General features: G+C 46.6%; 1 protein-coding gene across 1 annotated transcript in view; it reads left to right on the top strand.

Annotated features, from left to right (window-relative positions):
- The window catches only part of PIGU (phosphatidylinositol glycan anchor biosynthesis class U), a 119,284-nt gene extending 100,984 nt beyond the window's left edge, over positions 1–18,300 (top strand). The window contains 2 exon segments of the mRNA XM_006144027.3: positions 7,327–7,469; positions 17,891–18,300. Coding sequence (XP_006144089.1) covers positions 7,327–7,469; positions 17,891–18,004 — 257 coding nt within the window. The 3' untranslated portion in view covers positions 18,005–18,300.
- Positions 18,301–18,544: the final 244 nt, after the last annotated feature.

Raw genomic sequence — 18,544 nt, 5'->3', positions numbered from 1 at the left:
TTACTGTCCTTTATCCCACATTGCTGAACAGAGTCTGGAGCCAGGCTGACTTGAGTCAGAATTTGCTTTCTCATCGCAGTATGAGCTGTGTGTTTTTAGATAAGTCATTGAACCTTTCTGAGCCTCTTATTTTTTCCATCTGTCAAATGAGGAGGATATCTTTTATGGGTGTTTTAAGTGTGAGAAAGAATATATGTAAGTAGCACTGAAGTTATTACCATCAGAAATTTGTACAAGGGGAGTTTCCTGCATAGCTCCATGATCAAAACTTCAGGCTTGGTTGACAGTCACTAAAATAAACACATTTTTTTAAACATAAAATAAGCTTTTTATACCCTCTGGGATGTTGGGCACTGGAAAGTAGGGGGTTTCCAGGAACATGATGAGCTCGTAGATGTTGTGGCTGGCTGGTTGGGCAAGCAGTTTACAGGGTCTGCTTGTCTAAAGCCTCTGCAGAGAACAGGGGCTGCCACCCTCGCTGCCCTGCTCCCATGGAGAGAATAGTCACGCTTGTAGGAGCTGTGTGGGGCTTGACAACTGTGGATCACTATACTCAGCCAGGAGCATCTTCAGCCCCAGTCCTTAGCATCTGTGAAGAGAGAATGAGAAGTCTTCAAGCCTAGGCTGGATCTGGTTAATGCAGTTAGGAATTCACTTTCCATGTGAGTTGCCAGTACTGTCCTGCCTGCTTCCACATTCATCTTTCTGTTTTCCTGTCTGCTCAGTGAGGAGGAGAACAGGAACGTGGCTCTTCACTGCATATAGATCCCGACACTGCGCTCTGGAGCATGGGGCCAGGATGAGTCATACAGAGATGCACAATTGTGGTGTTAGGGAACAGCCTGCTGGCAGAGCTGGTACCAGCCTGCAGTGCTGCAGCAGGCAGAGCCACTCACAAGGGTGGACTCTGGTGTGTGATTTTGTTTTGTGTGTTTTGGTTTTACTAACTGTTGTCTAGAATTAAAAGAGTATTGATTAAAATACATATAGATTATAAAGAAGAATATAATAAACGTCCATACACTTAGCAACTAGTGTAAGAATGGAGACATCTCTGTGACCTTGGAAGTCCCCAAATCCCCTTTTGACCCCTCCCAATGGGAGTGGATCTTTTCAAGTGAAATTTTATTTCTGAATGCCTGAAGCTCAGAGGGAAAGTGACTTGCATATAATTCCAGTTCTGCAGTAGGGTGCTGGAGACTGGGTCAGCTGCCCAGTGACTGCAGCGGGGAACCTGATTCCATCTGGCCCAGCAAGTCTGATGAAGGGTGACTCCTTTCGTCTACATAGGCCCTGGTCATCTCTGACGCCTCTTGGTGCTAGAACAAGTTGTCCTGTGCCCCAGGTCCCCAGCTCCAACTGCTCTGGCATATAGCTTTAGTCCTCTGGCCTGTCAGCCAGCACTAGTGAGTGGCAGCTCCCTGTTCCTGCAAAGGTCACCACAGGCCCACAGCCAACTGGATGCTGGTGATGTTTCCTCCAACAACATGAGAACGTGTTTTTGTAGCCCTCAGGATAGCACCCAAAGTTGCATGTGAGCCTCTCCCATCTCTCTGCACTCGGTCTCCTTTCTGTCACCCTGTCTGAAATCTCCGTCTCTGGCTGGAAGCACAGAACAAAGAACCATCTGGCTGTTCGGCCTTAAGTGTTTTATTTTAGGAATAGTGGGTATTATTTTCAGTAAAGCAATTTCCAGGAAATCAGAAAGAACCACTGAGAAATACAAGTAGTGATGCTGGAGTAGAGGAATGGTAAATAGACTTTTTTTTTTTTGAGAGGTTTTCGCTATAGGGCACATGCGCTCACCAGACAGACAGAGAGAGAGACATAGAGACAGAAAGTGAGAAATCACCCCCCAGGGGGGATGGTCACGCCGCAATCCCTTCTCCTTCATTCTCCTCTTGGAATCTTGGGCACACATGCACACATGCCCCGGCATGAGTTTTAAGCCACCGGGTCCTGGACACGAACCACGGTCGACTACACGAGAGTCCAGCGACATAGCCATTACGCTAACTGCTGGTTCCCAAGAATAGTAAATAGATTATTTTTCTCCTTTTTTTGAGGTTGTAACATTGTTTAATAATTAATAGTAATGGGACCAGCAGTTAGCGTAATGGCTATGTTGCTGGACTCCCATATAGTCGACCACGGTTTGAGTCCTAGACTCGGTCGGTGGCTTAAATTCACGCCAGGTGCATGTGTGTGCGTGCCCAAAATCCCAAGAGGAGAGTGGAGGAGAAGGGATGGCGGCATGGCCATCCCCCCTGGGGGGTGATATCTCGCTTTCTGTCTCTCAGTCTCTCTCTCTGTCTTTCTGGCGAGCGTACGTGCCCTATAGCAAAAACCTCTCAAAAAAAATAGTAATAATAATAATTCTCAGTGCTGATCATTTCTCAGACTCCTTGTTCCTGGAGTAGAGGAAGAAGCAGAAGCTTCCCCGGGAGGTCTCAGAAGGCTGTTAAGCCTTTGATCTCTTAGTTTTGAAAACCCAGAATCATGGGAATTTCAGATCAGAAAATAGGACCTTGCAAGCCCTCCAGGCTAGCATCCAAATTGTGGGATTTCATAGACCACTGACATTTCAAAAGACTTTTGTGACAGAATTGCCAAGGTTTTATTTTGCTGAAGACATTAGAATAACTACGAGCCATTCATCCCCATTTCATAAAAGAAAGAGCTTTTCACAGCAAACACCTATCTATCTTTCTCAATAAAGAATGAACTCCAAGTTCAATACACGCAAAACAAACAAACAAACAAAACCTGTGATCTGCCTTGCCTTTTAATTTTTTTCTTAAACTTCATTTTAATTGTTTTTTTCATTGTCAGAGGGCATGTGTACTGCTAGAAAGAACACATCCCTCAGTGGGTGTGGTCATACTGCAGTCCTCTTTGCCTCTATTTCTTCATCCTATCAGGACCTGGGACATACACACACATGTACAGGGTCAGCCATTTGGGATCTGGGTCACTGTGCACAGAGCTTAATGAACCACTGAACTATGGGTCTGAATCCTGTCTTGTCTTGATGAGTTTCACTGGACACAGATCAGTGGCTCATAGCCTTGGCTGCATACTGGAGTCACCTGGAAAGCTTTTTATTTTGGATTTATTTATTTATTTTTGTAGGGGTTTTTGCCTTAGGGTACATATTCTCGCCAGAGAGAGAAAGAGAGAGAGAGAGAGAGAGAGAGAGAGAAAGAATGAGAGGGAAGGCGAGAAATCACTCCTTAGGGGGGATGGCCACGCTGCAATCTCTTCTCCATTCTCTTCTTGGATTCTTGGGCATGCACGCACGTGCGTCTAGCATGAGATTCAAACCGCTGGGTCAGGGATTTAAACCGTGGTTGGCCATGTGGAAACATAACTACTATGCCATCTGCTGGCCCCAATTTTGGATTTTTTTTTTTAATCGTCAGAGGGTGCATGTGCTCACCCAGAGGTCAAGCAACACCCAATGAGGCTTGGCGATACTACAATCCTTTTTCTTCCATTTCTCTATTCCATCAGAATATGGGTCACACATGCACATGCATGCATACACACATATATACACACACACACATACCCAGTGTGTTTTTTAAGCCACGGATCTGGGATTCATACCACAGTCAGCTCCATGAGATCCAGTTCCCGATGCATACCCATTAAGCTCTGTGCTATAGGGCTAGCTTTCTAGGAAGCTTTTAAAACCCTCTGTGGGTGGGGGGGGGAACAGCAGGTGGCATAGTGGTTAAGGCGCTAGAAACTCCCATATGGCCAACCACGGTTCAAGTCCTGGATCTGGTAGCTTGCTTTCCCACTTTATCTCCCTCTCTCTGTCTCTCTCTGGTCAAATTAAAATAAATGAATGAATAAATAAAATAAAATAATTTTTAAAAACCTTATATGAGGGGCGGGGGTGGGGTGGGAGTGGGGGTGGGAGCAGCAGATGGAATAGCAGTTATGTCACTGGATTCCCACGTGGCCAATCTGAGTCTGAGTCCTGGATCTGGTGACTTGAAACTCTCACTGGGTGCATGTGTGTGCATGCTCAAGATCCCAGTATGAGAATGGAGGAGAAAGGACTATGACGTGCCATCCCCCTGGGGGGTGATTTCTCACTTTCTCTCTCACTATCTCTGTCCTGTCTCTGTCTAAGACAAAAACCTTAAAAGAAAAAAAACCACACCTCTTATGGGGCCCACCCTCAGTGGCACAGGCGGTAACATACTGAACTGCTGTGTTGGAAGCCACATGGCCAAGATCAGATTTGGATCTCAAGTTGACAAGATGGCCTGAAACACGTTGGACATGTGTACCCAAGATCCTGACTAGCTGGAGGGAAGAGAGAAAGAGAATCAGGATCAGAGTGTCCAACCCTGTTGAGGATGTCCCTTCAATGAAAGAAAGAAAATAAACTTTAAAAAATTAAAAAATATATAACATAATAAAACCTTATATACAGATGTGTGGGCCCCACCCATGAGAGACCGACTTCCTCTTCGTGGGCTCCCACATGATTCCATCTGGAGCTGGAGTTGAGAATCATTTGTGTCATCCAGTCTCCCTTCCAATGCAGGAGCCCCTGGCACAGCATTTCTACCAAGTCAGTGCACAACTGAGACAGCCTAAGTGTTTGGGAATTTCTCCATTCCTGAAATCTCCCAAAATTCCGACTTGGAAGAAGGAATTTCCTGAAGGTCAGGATCAGAGAGGAGAAAGGGATTTCCACTCAGTAAATTCCTGCCAGGAACCAGGCCCAGTGCTAAGTCCTTTTAAAAAAGGTATTGTTTTAATTAATTCATTTAAAATCATAGTTAGGTTTTTTTAAAACAAGAAATATAATAAAACATGAAGAAATAAAAACTACACAGAATCCTAATGTCAGATAATCCCTACTGAATTAAGAGGAAAATAGAGAATACAGTATGCTAGGCAAAATAATACCACCTCCCAAAGATGTCCAATTATCATCCCCCAAATCTGTGAATATTTGACTTTTCATGGCAAAGGGGACTTTAAGCATCTTGAGAAGGGAAAATGACCCTGAATTATCCAAGTGGTACCAGTGTAATTATGAATTTCTAAAAGTGAAAGAGATGGGGGCCAGAGTATGTGGGAAATCTGTACTTTCTGCTTAGTTTTGCTATGAGCCTATAACTGTCCTAAAAAAAAAAAAAATGAAGTCTATTTTTTAAAAAGTGGAAGAGGGGCTCCAAGTATGTATGTGTAGGCCTCAACCCATCATTGCTGGTTTTGAAACTGGAAAGAGTCCACAAGCCAAGGAAAGTAGCCTCAGATGCTGGAAGATACATGCTAATAAGTTGTCCCCTCAAGCCTCCAGAGGGAACACTAGACTGCCCACACCTTGGCTTTAGCCTCAGATACCCATTTGGGACTCCTGACTTTAAAAACTGTATAATAAATTACATTGCTTAAACCACCAAGTTTGTGGGAATTTGCTTTTTTGTTTTGTTTTGTTTTGTTTTGTTTTCGGAGAGGTTTTTGCTATAGGGCACGTGCGCTCGCCAGAAATACAGAGAGAGACAGAGAGACAGAAAGCGAGAAATCACCCCCTGGAAGGAAGGCCACGCCGTAATTCCTTCTCCTCCGTTCTCCTCTCAGGATCTTGGGCACACACGCACTCGCGCCTGGCATGAGTTTAAGCCACTGGGTCCGGGACTCGGAACCGCAGTCGGCTACATGGGGAGTTCAGTGACAGCCATTATGCTAATTGCTGGTCCCGAATTTTTTTTTTAAGAATTATTTATTTAATTTTATTTATTGCTATCATTTTTCAGTTTGACCAGAGAGAGAGAGGGAAAGTGAAAAAGCAAACCCCCAGGTCTAGGACTTGAACCATGGTCGGCCATGTGGAAGTCCAGCGCTTCAACTACCATGCCAGTTGCTGGCCCCATTTGTGGTAATTTGTAGTAGCAGCAATAGAAAACTAATATATACAGTAATACCTTTATGCCAGTGTTTTCCCATATCTTGTTTAATCCATTTAACATTCTTAGGAATTAACCACATTTTAGAAATGAGAAAACTGAGGCTTAGGAAAACACGCTGCTGAGTGACAGAGCAGGGTTTTAAGCAGGACCTCTGTGAGGCCAAGTGTGTGTCCACCCATCGTGCTGCCCCCTATCCAGCTGGACTCAGTCTGTCTGCCTATGGTCCTCCCTTGAGCTAGTCCAACCCTACAGGTATTCAGCATTCCCTGTGGGGACAGAGAGTGAGAAGGTTTCAAAAAGAGGTTTTAGAATCAGTCAACTAAGAACGAGTGGGGACCAGCAGATGGCATAATGGTTATGTTGCTGGACTCTCACGTAGTCGACCGTGGTTCAAGTTCCAGCCCTGGCAGCTTAAAACCCACACCAGGCATGTGTGCGTGTGTTCCCAAAATCCCAAGAGGAAAATGGAGGAGAAGGGATTGCAGTGTGGACACCCCCTACCAAGGGTGATTTCTCTTTCTGTCTTCTCTCAGAGACAGAAAGAATTTTTGTGCTCTATAACAAAGACTCTCTAAAAAAAAGAAGGGGGGAGGAGTTTAAAGAGTAAGGCAGGAGACCTGAGGCACTGGTTAAGGAGGATAGAAAATGCATTTATGGGGACTGGCAGATGGTGTAATAGTTGCGTCGCTAGACTCCACATAGTTGACTGCAGTTCAAATCCCAGACCCAACAGCTTAAAACTCATACTGTGTGCATGTGTATGTGTTCCCAAAATCCTGAGAGGAGCATGGAAGAGAAGGGATTGCGGTGTGTCAATCCCCCTGGGGAGTGATTTCTCCCTTTCTGTTGCTTCGCTCTATCTGTCTCTGTCTGGCGAATACACGCATTCTATAGCAGAAACCTCTCAAAAAAAAAAAAAAATGTGTTTGTGAGACCTGGGACTGAGGCACCCTAGGGATTCACTATAGGGCGTAACCTCCATGGTTCATTCCATAGTTTCCACTCACAATTCAACAAGGCCAGCCAGCATCCTACTTGGAGAAGGGGTGAAGTTAGTCTTGGACACTCTGAGATTGAAGGACAGTCTCTTCCTAAAGTGCCTTCTTTGCAGCGCCCATAGACATGCATGGCATTGCTGTCTGTCACTGGTCCTCAGCCAGCCAAGTATACAGTGGGAGGACAGACCCAGAGTTGGGTCTTCCCTCCAGCTGTGGCTATGGGGAGCCATTGACTCAGTGCTCTGAGTTTTGTCTCCTGTACCCCAGCGCTCTGGGCTCCACAAGGTCCTCCATGGGCCTCTCCATCTTATGGGAATGTCCTGCAGGGAAATCCAAGAATGGGTGCTACAGAGAGCACCAGTCTAACTGTGACCATCTGTTTTTTTCAGTCCTGCGAAACATCTTTGTCCTCGCCTGCATCATCATCGTCTGTTCCCTGCTCTTCCCTGTCTTGTGGCACCTCTGGATTTATGCAGGAAGTGCCAACTCAAATTTCTTTTATGCCATCACACTGACCTTCAATGTTGGGCAGGTAAGAGTCTAGGGACTCCTGGGGACAGAGATTCATTTTGGAGCCTCAGACTTTCAGCCAAGGCCTTGGGTTCTTCATACTAGGGAATTTGGACATGAAGGAGGGCCAGTTCCTCCCCTCCAGTAGCTCACAGTCAGTAAGAGGATAGGAGAGGAAGCGCAGTGGAGAACAACCTGGCAAATGCTCTGTGGGCACCATGCTGAACTGTCATTTCATGGAGTGCTCTCAGCAAGCCTGTGAGACAGCTAGTGAGTATTGTCCTGATTTTATAGGTGGGGGCAATGAGGCTCACAGAGATTGTCTCTCACCCAATGTCATTGAAGGAGCCAAGAACCAAATTCAAATAGGGCTTGATTGGGAACCAGCAGTTAGCATAATGGCTATGTCGCTGGACTCCCACGTGGTCAACCGCGGTTCGCGTCCCGGACCCGGTGGCTTAAAACTCACGCCAGGCGTGTGTGCGTGCATGCCCAAGATCCCAAGAGGAGAATGGAGAAGGGATTGCGGCGTGACCATCCCCCCTGGGGAGTGATTTCTCGCTTTCTGTCTCTCTGTCTCTCTCTGTCTGTCTGGCGAGCGCACGCACCCTATAGCGAAAACCTCTCAAAAAAAAACCAAAAACAAAAAATAAAACAACAAAAAAACAAATAGGGCTTGATTTGTGAGGCACCCTCTTTATGATGTTTGGAGTACATGGCACCCCTAGTGAGTAAACCAAGGTGAAGAGGTCAGGGCCTAGAGAAGGCGGGGATCTACAGGCTCCAAGGACAGCAGGAACAGAGGCCAGAGGAAAGAGGTGGTATGATCTGGCCCTTGGGTGTATGAAGTAGAGGTTGTGCAGATGGGAGTAGTGGAGAGGAGGCTGCAGGGTCTCAGACTGAAGAACAATAGCTGGGAGCACAGCCCTTCCTTTGGCTGAGAGAAAGTGTGTCCTTCCATCCTCCAAATAGGGATCTCAAGTGTCAGTCATCAGAGGAAGCTTGAAAAAAGTGCGGATTCTCTGTTAATGTGTTTTAAATCCTATAATTATAGAGTGACTGTCACAATTACATGGCTCTGTTTTAAAAAAGCAGATTTTTTTTTAAAACAGAGGGATTCTGATCCCACTCCCAGAGATGTGGATTCCATGTAGAATATGGGTCAGGAACTTGTATTTCTACAAGCTCTCCCAGAGGCTCTGTGGCAGGGCATCTAGCAAACCCCACATGGAGTCATTGGCCCTTCTCTGAAGTTTCCTTGTCCACTATGCTGCCTTCTTTCAGGTCAGGCTCTGATGATTAGAGGTCTTACGAGAATCCCTTATACCATTGACCATTTAAATTGCCCTTGGCACAACCAGGCACTTCCTGTGGGTAATGGACTGGATAGAAAGCAGGGCTAGCCGAAGACTAATGATGTCAATGAATGATCCCCAGAGGGATTCTTGCATCCAGGATTTGCTGCTGGGAAAGAAGAAAAGAGTTACAGCTTTTTCAGTGAGTGATAGGACTGGCATTTCCTATATGGACATTTCTGGAACATTAATATCCCACCTAGCTGCTTATTTTGGTTTGTGAACAGCAGGAAGAGAGATGGAGGACCCTGTAGCCTGAGCGGCAGTTCTCCCTGGCCAGTGCTCAGAACCTCATTCTATGTTCCATGCAGCAGAACACCTGCAGGATTCAACTTAGTGTTTAAAAGAATCCACAGTGTAGCTCTGGCTCTTCAGTCTTGCTGCAATCCCTGACTTCCCTTACATCCCAGTGGTGGCTGGCGTGAGAGGTGTTGTGCCTACCCTCAGTACTTGGGGAGGTTGGTGAGCTCCATTGACATAGTCCTATTGTCCTGTCATGAGTCTCCAGTTTGGGTCAGAAAATACTATTGTATTGGGACCAGCAGATGGTATAATGGTTATGTCACTGGACTCCCATGTAGTTGACTGCAGTTCGAGTCCCAGACCCAGTGGCTTAAAACTCATGCCAGGTGCATATGTATGCATGCCCAAAATCCCAAGAGGAGAATGGAAGAGAAGGAAGGGATTGTGGCATGGCAATCTCTTCTGGAAGATGATTTCTTGCTTTCTGTTTCTCTGTCTTTCCAGTGAGCACACATGCCCTGTAGTAAAAATCTCTCTTTAAAAAAAGGAAAAGAAAACACTGTTGTATTAATTATGAAGCATCTGTGGAACCTGGCAGATAACAGCTTTCTCCTCTGTGGCTGCCTTTATGAGAGAAGGATCTATAAAATGGCATAGAGGATAGTGGAAGTAGGACTGGTGCCAATGAAGGCAGGAGAAACTGAGTTACTGGAATAAAGGGGTTACAGCTGGGTGAAATCTGAGGGCAGGAAGATTGTGTTCATAGCCGAGCTATAGAAAATAAACAGCTGAGTTCTTGGCATTGTCTCATACCTTTTTTTTTCTTTTTTTTTTTTTTGGAGAGATTTTCACTGTAGGGCGCGTGCGCTCGCCAGACAGACAGAGAGAGACATAGAGACAGAAAGCGAGAAATCACCCCCCAGGGGGGATGGTCACGCCGCAATCCCTTCTCCTCCATTCTCCTCTTGGGATCTTGGGCACGCACGCACACGCGCCCGGCGTGAGTTTTAAGCCACCGGGTCCGGGACACGAACCGCGGTCGACTACGTGGGAATCCAGCGACATAGCCATTACGCTAACTGCTGGTTCCCCTTAATCTCTTTTTTAAATGTACTTTTACTCACGCAAGTAATATATTAATTCACTACTATTGGGGGAAAGAAGTCAAACAGAAGAGAAGAATAAGGTATGACAAATGAAGCTCTGTCTGAGCCCTTGTCCCTTCCCTTCCTCTGCAGATGTGGTCATTGGGCCAGTTTGGTGGGTTTCTTTGCAGACTCACTCTGGATGCACGCTCTGAATATCGATGCACACAAAAGAGCTTTTGGGTTATAGAAGTAAATGGTATCCTGCTCTAAAAACTGCCATTGTATTTGTATTTTTCACTTAATGATCCCATCTTGAGGTCATTTCTCAACGGCTTTGTGATATCCCAAGGTTAGGCTACACCAGGGTGTATTTGACAGGTAAACCCCCTGCTGATGGGCATTGAGGTTGCTTCTGATTAGTTGGCCTTTCTTTTTTTTTTTTTTTTTTTTAAGGTTTTTGCCATAGGATGCACATGCTTGTTAGAGTGAGAGTGTGAGAAAGGCAGAGAAAATGAAAAATCACTCTCCCCCAGGGGGATGACCATACCACAATCCCTTCTCTTTAATTCTCCTCTTGGGATTGGGCATGCCCTTTCACACACCCAGTGTGATTTTAAAGTCGTCAGGTCCAGAACTTGAATTATGGTCGAAATCTTGAACATGTGGAAATCTAGTGCCTTAATTACCATACCACTGCTGACCCACTTGGCCACTTTATTTATTTATCTTAGAGAGAGAGATTTTTGCTGTATGGTGCATGTATTCGCTGGTGGGACAGAGAGAGAGAGACAGAGAGATTGAAAGCGAGAAATCATCCCCCATGGGAGATGGCCACACCGTAATCCCTTCTCCATTCTCCTCCTGGGATCTTGTGCACACACACACACACACACACGTACCCAGTATGATTTTGAACCCACTGGAACTGGGACTCAAACCACAGTCAGCCATGTGGGAGTCCAGCAACATAACCGCTACACCCCAGTTGGTCACTTTAAATGGAAGAGCCTTGCATATCCCTCCACATTTTCTTGTGCACATGTGCCAGTGTTTTCTAAGATGCCAAGTGGTGGGCTTTGCTGGGTCAGAGGGTGTATACATTTTATGTCTTTGGCAGATATCGTCCTTCAGACAGGCCATACCAACATACAGGCCTCCCAGCAGGAGTCTAGGTCATCCTCCCACCCTCCACTCCCCTGCTTCAAGCCAACACATTGTACAGACATCTGGCACACCTGTGTCATCACCCTCCTCAGGTCCAGGCCCTATAGCTCAGAGGCAGGGCCAGCCCTGTTGGATCACATGCTTCCTGGCTACTGGTTTTGTTTTGTTACTGTTGCTTCCAGATCATGAAAGGCATGTGTCAGATGGGTCACTTACTCGCCAAAGGAGTCACTGAAATCATGTCATTGTCCTGGAGCAGTGACTGAGGTAGGATAGTCCCCCTCATCATGAAGGTTATACTACCTCTGGCCAGAGGAGAGCCACAGAGTACAAACATGAGACATTTAGAATTTTACTAAGAATTCTATGTCTTCTCCCCAGAAAGGCCTTTCATGAGAGCTCCCTGCCCCAGTGTTACTTTTGTTCCCTTTCAAGCACTTACCCAGTTCATAACTTTATATTCATTTGTTCTCTGTCTCCCCCACTAGCCTGTGAGCTCTGTGAAGGGGGTTCTGCCTTTCTCCTCTTTGTAGAGTCCCCAACTACCAGACCAGTGCTTGGCACAGAGCAGTTGCATAGTAGATATTTGTTGAATTAGTGAATGAACCAATGGTAGCCGAGGAGAACAGTGTGTGGTTAGTGGCCACATATGCAGAGAATAACTTCTGGAGGAATCTAGAGGGTCCAGGATCGCCTCTCTGTGGTGAATGGTCAGGGAAAAGCCATAGGAGACAGGGAGTAGAAGCTGAGCCTTTCTGACTTGGTGCGTAGAAGGAGGAGGGGAGATGGAACAAGGCTACCTCCACTGGCTGAGGTCATTGATGGCAGCTCTGTCTCCAAACTTCTCCAGCCTTTGAACCTTGTCTCTGTGATAGGCAAAGCCCTTCCTGTCCTCTACAGCCCAAGCCCACCCCCTGCTTCCATGTGGGCTTCGGTTGGTGCTTCCATGGAGAGGTCTGGCATTTAGGAACTTGTCCTTAGTCTCACAGCCTGCTCTTCTGAGCCCTTTTAGCTGGGACAGTGACTTAAAATTACCTGGCCCTCATTCTTTCCTTCCAAGCAAGATAGATCAAAGCTATCCTGGGAAACAGATAAGCAGTGTCCAGAACCTGGACCATTATTGCTGAAATCAGGAGCTGCATATAGAGAATATTTTGGCCTATAGTTTTTTTTGTTGTTTTTTAAAATTTATTATAGGGTGTGCACATTTACTGGACAAAGTGAGAGATAGAAGGAAAGTGAGAAAGTACCCTCTTGTGGGGGGGTGACCATGTTGCAGTCCCTTTTCCTTTATTCTTCTCTTGGGGTTTGTGGGCATGCACACATGCCTGACATGTGTTTCAAGCTGCTGGGCCTGGGACTTGAACCACTCAGTTGGCTATGGGGATCCAGGCGCCTTAACCACCATGCCATCAGCTGGCCCTTGCTTTGTAGGTTTTATTTTTAAGTCCTGCTCTATGTGAGTTGATCAGTGCCATATCCTATTATAGAACAAATTAGGTTTAGATTATTAGTTACACTGGCAGGTGAACCAGTGACTAAGGTTGCATTCTTTCCCCTAGGGGCCATTAAAGTATTTTTCAGCCTATAGCACAGATAATTTGCAATTATGATTGTGCCTCAGAGTCAGTAACAGGAAATGACAACATAAACCAACCATAGTGGTATGTTTGTGTGCGTGTGTGTGTGTGTGTGTGTGTGTGTGTGAGTATGAGAGAGACAGAGGAATTGAGACTAATTGATTGCTCGACATCTTCCCTTACTTCTTCATTATGTGACCTTCAGCAACTGATTTAACTTCAGAATTGCAGAAAACCAGGATGATAATTCTCACCTCACAGAGGTTGAGATAACTGGAATGGGGGTGGGTCCTATTGCCATTCTTCATATGTTGCAAGAGCATCTTGCTCTTTAGTCGTTCAAAGCAAGCTCCTAGAGAAACAACCAGCCCCATAAGGCCACGGAAGGAGACCAAGTCATTTTCCTCCTTTTTTAAAAAATCTTTTTTGTGGGTCAGTGACCAGGAGAAGAAAAATATTGATCAAGTATTACATATAAACAAAAATTTTAATTTAAATTTGACTTTAAATTTAGCTGCTTTCAAAAGAGTCAGACAAATGTCCTACTCACCCTAACTTGGTTGAAAAACAAGGGACATAAGGAACTCTTTCCTTACAATTATGATCAATAGTGGCTCATGTTTAAGGCAGCTTACTAAGGGCTGGCCCTGTATGATCCCTTTAATCTTCTGGGTCATGTGCTCATATGGCCTTCTGGACCTTTCCCTGTGTGTTTACATACTTTCATGTGCTCATGGAGAAAGAGTTTTATTTGTGTGTGCATGCACACGCCTGTGTATGTGCCTTATTAATGGCTTTGGGATGAAAGTGTGACTTTTTCCTTTTAGTAAAAGATCTTGGCGATCTGTTCTTATATGAGAGAGAATCCTCCTTTTAAGCCCTGTGTGTGTAGACTCCCATACTATGCCTAACGACTTTCCTGCCCAAAGCCCTTTACATTGTTTTTCTCTTTTTAATGATAAAGAATTCATTTAATCTTCATGACAGCCCTCCGAGGGAAGCACCATTACCATCTCATGATACACAAGAGGAAGCTGAGGCTTGGAAGCAATCAAGACTCACCTAAAGTCACAAAGCAAAGAAGGGGTGTATTTATTCATAGTCTTGTTTATCACATCTTCTTAGAAGACTCTGGATTCCATTAGGGCAGGCCCATGTCAGTCTTGTTTTTGGCTGTATCTCCAGCACGAAGAAGACTGTTTAGTGACTAATTACTGATGAATGACAGGATTAGGCTGGGATCAGAACCCATATTTTATGAGCAGTGATCCAACACTGTTCTGTACCCCCTAACTTCCCAGTTCCAATGTCTATTTCAGTGAAAGCTTGGCCCGTTGGGGTTCCTACTGGATTCCTAGGGGGCAGAGGCACACCGCCCTGGCCCTTTATCCCAGTGGCTGGTCCCCTTCCTGCTGTGTTTCTGCATCTGAAACAGACTTATCTGTCCTCTGTCTGCCCTTCCAAGCAGGGTCTGGGACATCTGGAACCCTACTCCACAAGCTGCAGTCTGCTCCAAGGAGCCAGCTCTACCGGGCCTATGCCACAGACTCTACAGATGCTGGGCTGGCCTGCTTTGTCTCTTCTACCGTCTTGTCTCTAGGAGGCCTGGAGCCTGGGAACTAGGCACCAACCTTCCAACAAGTTGGGCCCTGCCCAGGACTCAGTTACCCAACTGAGAGACAATTTTAGGAGACAGGATAGTGGTTTTATTTGTTGTAAATAAGCAAGTCTTGGGCCCTGCCCAGGAAGCGAAAGGTGAGAAGTGTGAGCCTGGAGTGCGGAGCACCAGGGATGAGGTTGTTGAAATCTGGGGAGAGGCAGTATAGTCCCAGTCACTCTCAGCCAAGCCAACTGTTATCCTCTCCCTGGAGCAGTTCGCCTACTCAGGACTGTGTGCCCAAGTACATGCAGGGCCTGTCCCCTCTTCTCCCTGCCCCCGTTTTTAAAAAAATATATTTATTTATTTTATTCCATTTGTTATTATTTTTTAATTTGAACAGAGAGAGACAGAGTGAAAGAGAAAGTGAGGAAGCAAGCTGCCAGGTCCTTATTATGCAGATGTTCACACAGTTATGTTAAGAGATTTTACATTGAATACCCATGTGCATACCAACCACTTAGACTTCGCCATTAACATGCCACTATACTTGTTTGATCACAGTATCTGTCCCTCAGTCCATCTTTGTTATTGTTAATGTATTTCTGGTTGAAATGCAGACATCAGTAGTTTCTTGCTAAATAGTTCAGCCTGGCTGACCAGCGTTCAAGTTCCAGTCCTATCAGCTTGAAAAACACACTAAGTGCACACATGCCTAGCATCCTAACAGGACAGAGTATTGAAAGAAAAACCAATTCCCAGCATGTTTTCAAGCTATTGGGTATAGGACTCGAACTGCACAATTCGCTCTGTGGGATGTGACTGCCTTTTAACCACCAGGCCACAGAGCTGGCCCATAAGCTCATACTTTAATTCAATTTTTCCATGACTTTTTCATGTTCCTCTTATGAGAAATAGCCAATCTTGGACCATTTTTTAATCTGCAAAAATAGCAATTTCTTTTTTTTGAGAAATTTTTCTATAGGGCACACGTGCTCGCCAGAGAGACAGACAGACAGCAAGAAATAATGTGGGGATAGCCACATCACAAGTCCTTCTCCTCCAGTTTCCTCTCAGGATTTTGGGCACACATGCACACATGCCTGGTGTGAGTTTTAAGCCTCCAGGTCCAGGATTCGAACCATAGTCAACTATGTGGGAGTTCAGCGACATAACCATTACACCTTCTGCTGGTCCCTCATATGGTTTAACCTAATAATCCAGTATTTTAACTTCTTACAGTTTGTCCAACTAACTATCATATGGCACAGTTGTTCTGTTTGGCTGCTCATCTGACCTGGCTCAGGAACCAGCTCCAGAGCTCAGCCCCTTTTCCATGCTCCTCTCCCCAGACAGGATGTCTTACAGCCACAGAATAGGAGGCAGCCTTTGCTGTCATCACCGCCTCATGTGCCCACTGGGCATATGTGGAGCAAGGCTTGAGGGGCTTCCTGGGCTGTGTTCTATTTTGCTGATACAGGGAGTCCTGGGCCCTATAGTGGACTAGGCCCGGGCACATTACTTTGCAGGGTCTGTGGCCCCTATTCCAACTGTCTAGTTGTATTCTTAGGCCAACTACTAACCATTTGAGCCTCAATTTCTTTTAGATGGGAAGCAATAAACCTGACAGACAGGCTCCTGTGGTGATAGAAAATGCTATTGGTGATGGGGTGCCTCCTTGAACTCCTGCTCCAGACCCCTTCAGGCTCTCCCTAGCTATTTAATTTTTTTTAAGAATTATTAATTCAATTTTATTTATTTTTATTATCATTTTTAAATTTGCCCTAGGGCATGTGTGAATCACCAGAGAGAGACAGAGAGAGAAGGAAAGTATGAAAGCAAGCCGCCAGATCCAGGACTTGAACCACAGTCAGCCAAGTGGGAGCCCAGCATCCAGCCACCACGCCATAGCTATTAATTATTTTACCTTCAGCTGAGCAAGAAGCTGCCCGGGACAGGGAGCTGGGGGTCTGGAGACCTTGATCCCAGGCTCAGTTCATCCTCTGACTTGCCCCAGGAACGTAGTTAAGAACTTTCCTTGGTCTGGGTCTCAGTCTCCCCACTTATGCTCAAAGGTGATGCTGATATTCTGAGGGGCCTCTAAGTGCCTGAGAACTGTGGTGTCATGATGTCTGCAATAGTGAGTCCCTGTCCCCTTATCCTTCAGTGGGGCTTGGGCCCAGCTTCATCTGCTCCAGGCACAGGTTGTCTTTGGGCAGCTTTAGCTGAATGTGATTGTTAAGATGCGGTGTCATATGCAGGGACCTCAGCAGATCCTGTTCCTCTCTGCGCTTCCATGAGGAGGACAGTGAGCTGAATGGCCAAGCACTTTTGATCCTATGGCACAGAATGGGAAAGTCAGACTTAGCTAGGCAGAGTCCACAATGGCAGAACCCCTCATGGACACGGCCATGATGGAGCTCCAGGTCCAGGGAAGGAAATGGTCATCAGGCGGTCACACAGCTGAATGGAAAATTGTAGTTTGGAGGAGTTTGTGCCAGCCTGTAGAGGGGCCAAGACCTAATCTGGAGTTAAGTGATCCTTCCTGGGACCTGAAGGGCAAGCAGCTGTTGACTAGATCAAAGGAGAGAAAACATTCCTAGACAGGAAACAGCAAAGATCCTCCAGCAGCATCTTTGAGGTGGAGCAGGAAAGGGCATTTTGTGTATGTGGGCAGGGACCAGGTGCAGAGCCCAGAGCCCCAGGGAGTGTGGTCTTCACTCTGAGGTCAGGAAGGCCTTTGGAGGATTTTGAGCCTGGAAGTAACATGATCAGGTGTGTGTTTCAAAAAGCTGCCCCTGGCTGCCAGGGAGAATGGGGTGAGGGCGGATTTATAAGCAGGGAACCTAGGGACAAGGTTTGCCGTTCTCTGGGAGATAACAGTGGCTTTGTCTAGGCTAGTGGCTATGGGGATGGATAGAAGTGGAAGCCTGGAGAGATGGGGAGATAGTGTTGATAGGATTTGATAGTGTACTGTGTGCAAGAACTGTCAGGTGACTCTGGCCTGGGCCCTTGGATGGAAGATGGGGGACAAGGGCACCCCATGGGAGTGGGGAAAGCCAGTTCAAAAGAGAAGGCAGAGTTTGACAGGCTGGCTGAGGGGGCAGTGCCTGTGGGCCCCCCAAGAGGTGAGGCACAGGGGCTTTGGTTCCATTTGCACTAGTCTGTGCACCCATGCGTACCAGGGCCAGAGCTTGGGATAAGGAGGACCAGCAGCTTCTGAGGGACAAAACCCTGCAGGGTCAAGTGTGGGCCCTGAGGTGGGTGGCTCTGGGCAGGGTCTATCCAGGGACAGGCTGGGACCTTGTGGGGAGATGCCAAGCAAGGGTGTCTTCCACATCTGCCTACCCCTCAAGGCCTGGGCTCTGGGGGCTGGGGTATACCCTGCAGTTTCTTATCTCCCTTTCTTCCCCCAGATCCTGCTCATCTCCGATTACTTCTATGCCTTCCTGCGGCGGGAGTACTACCTCACACACGGTCTCTACTTGACTGCCAAGGACGGCACAGAGGCCATGCTCGTGCTCAAGTAGATCTGGCTGGGCCAGGCTGATGGACCTCAGTGGGTACAAGGGCCAGAGCTGGCCAAGCCCCCTACCGAGTTGCCAGCAGGCCAGTCCTCAGGCAGAGGAGGTTTAAGACCAGGGTCACAAGTCTCTGGCACCAAAGAGGAGCCAAGGCTGGCAGCAAGGCCTGTGGTGAGGAGCTGGGAGTACCCTCACTTTGTGGCTCTGCACACCGAGGAGCTCCCTCTCGGCGGGCAGGGGGAATAAGCAGGTGAGCAGGGCTTGTTAGGTTGTGGCTACTTAATAAATGTGTTTTGTTATAAGTAAGTCTCCCTGGGACCATGTCCACATTGTACTGGATGGGGTGGGCTTGGCCCTTAATACTTGCATGGTAGACTACACACTGATGAGTTTCCAGAATAAGCCCTGAGTCCACAGAGAACAGGTCCGTGTGTTGGTGGGCTGACAACGCTGAGGGATATCCCCCACCTCACCAGCAGTCCTTTTTCCACCCCCAACCTCCAAAGCAAGCATCAGGAGACAAAAAGCCAGGCAGGCCTGAGCAAT

The sequence above is a fragment of the Tupaia chinensis genome, unplaced genomic scaffold (genome assembly GCF_000334495.1).
Source record: "Tupaia chinensis unplaced genomic scaffold, TupChi_1.0 Scaffold000115_1, whole genome shotgun sequence".
Lineage (NCBI taxonomy): Eukaryota > Metazoa > Chordata > Mammalia > Scandentia > Tupaiidae > Tupaia > Tupaia belangeri.
This window is presented reverse-complemented; position numbering and strand designations above follow the sequence as displayed.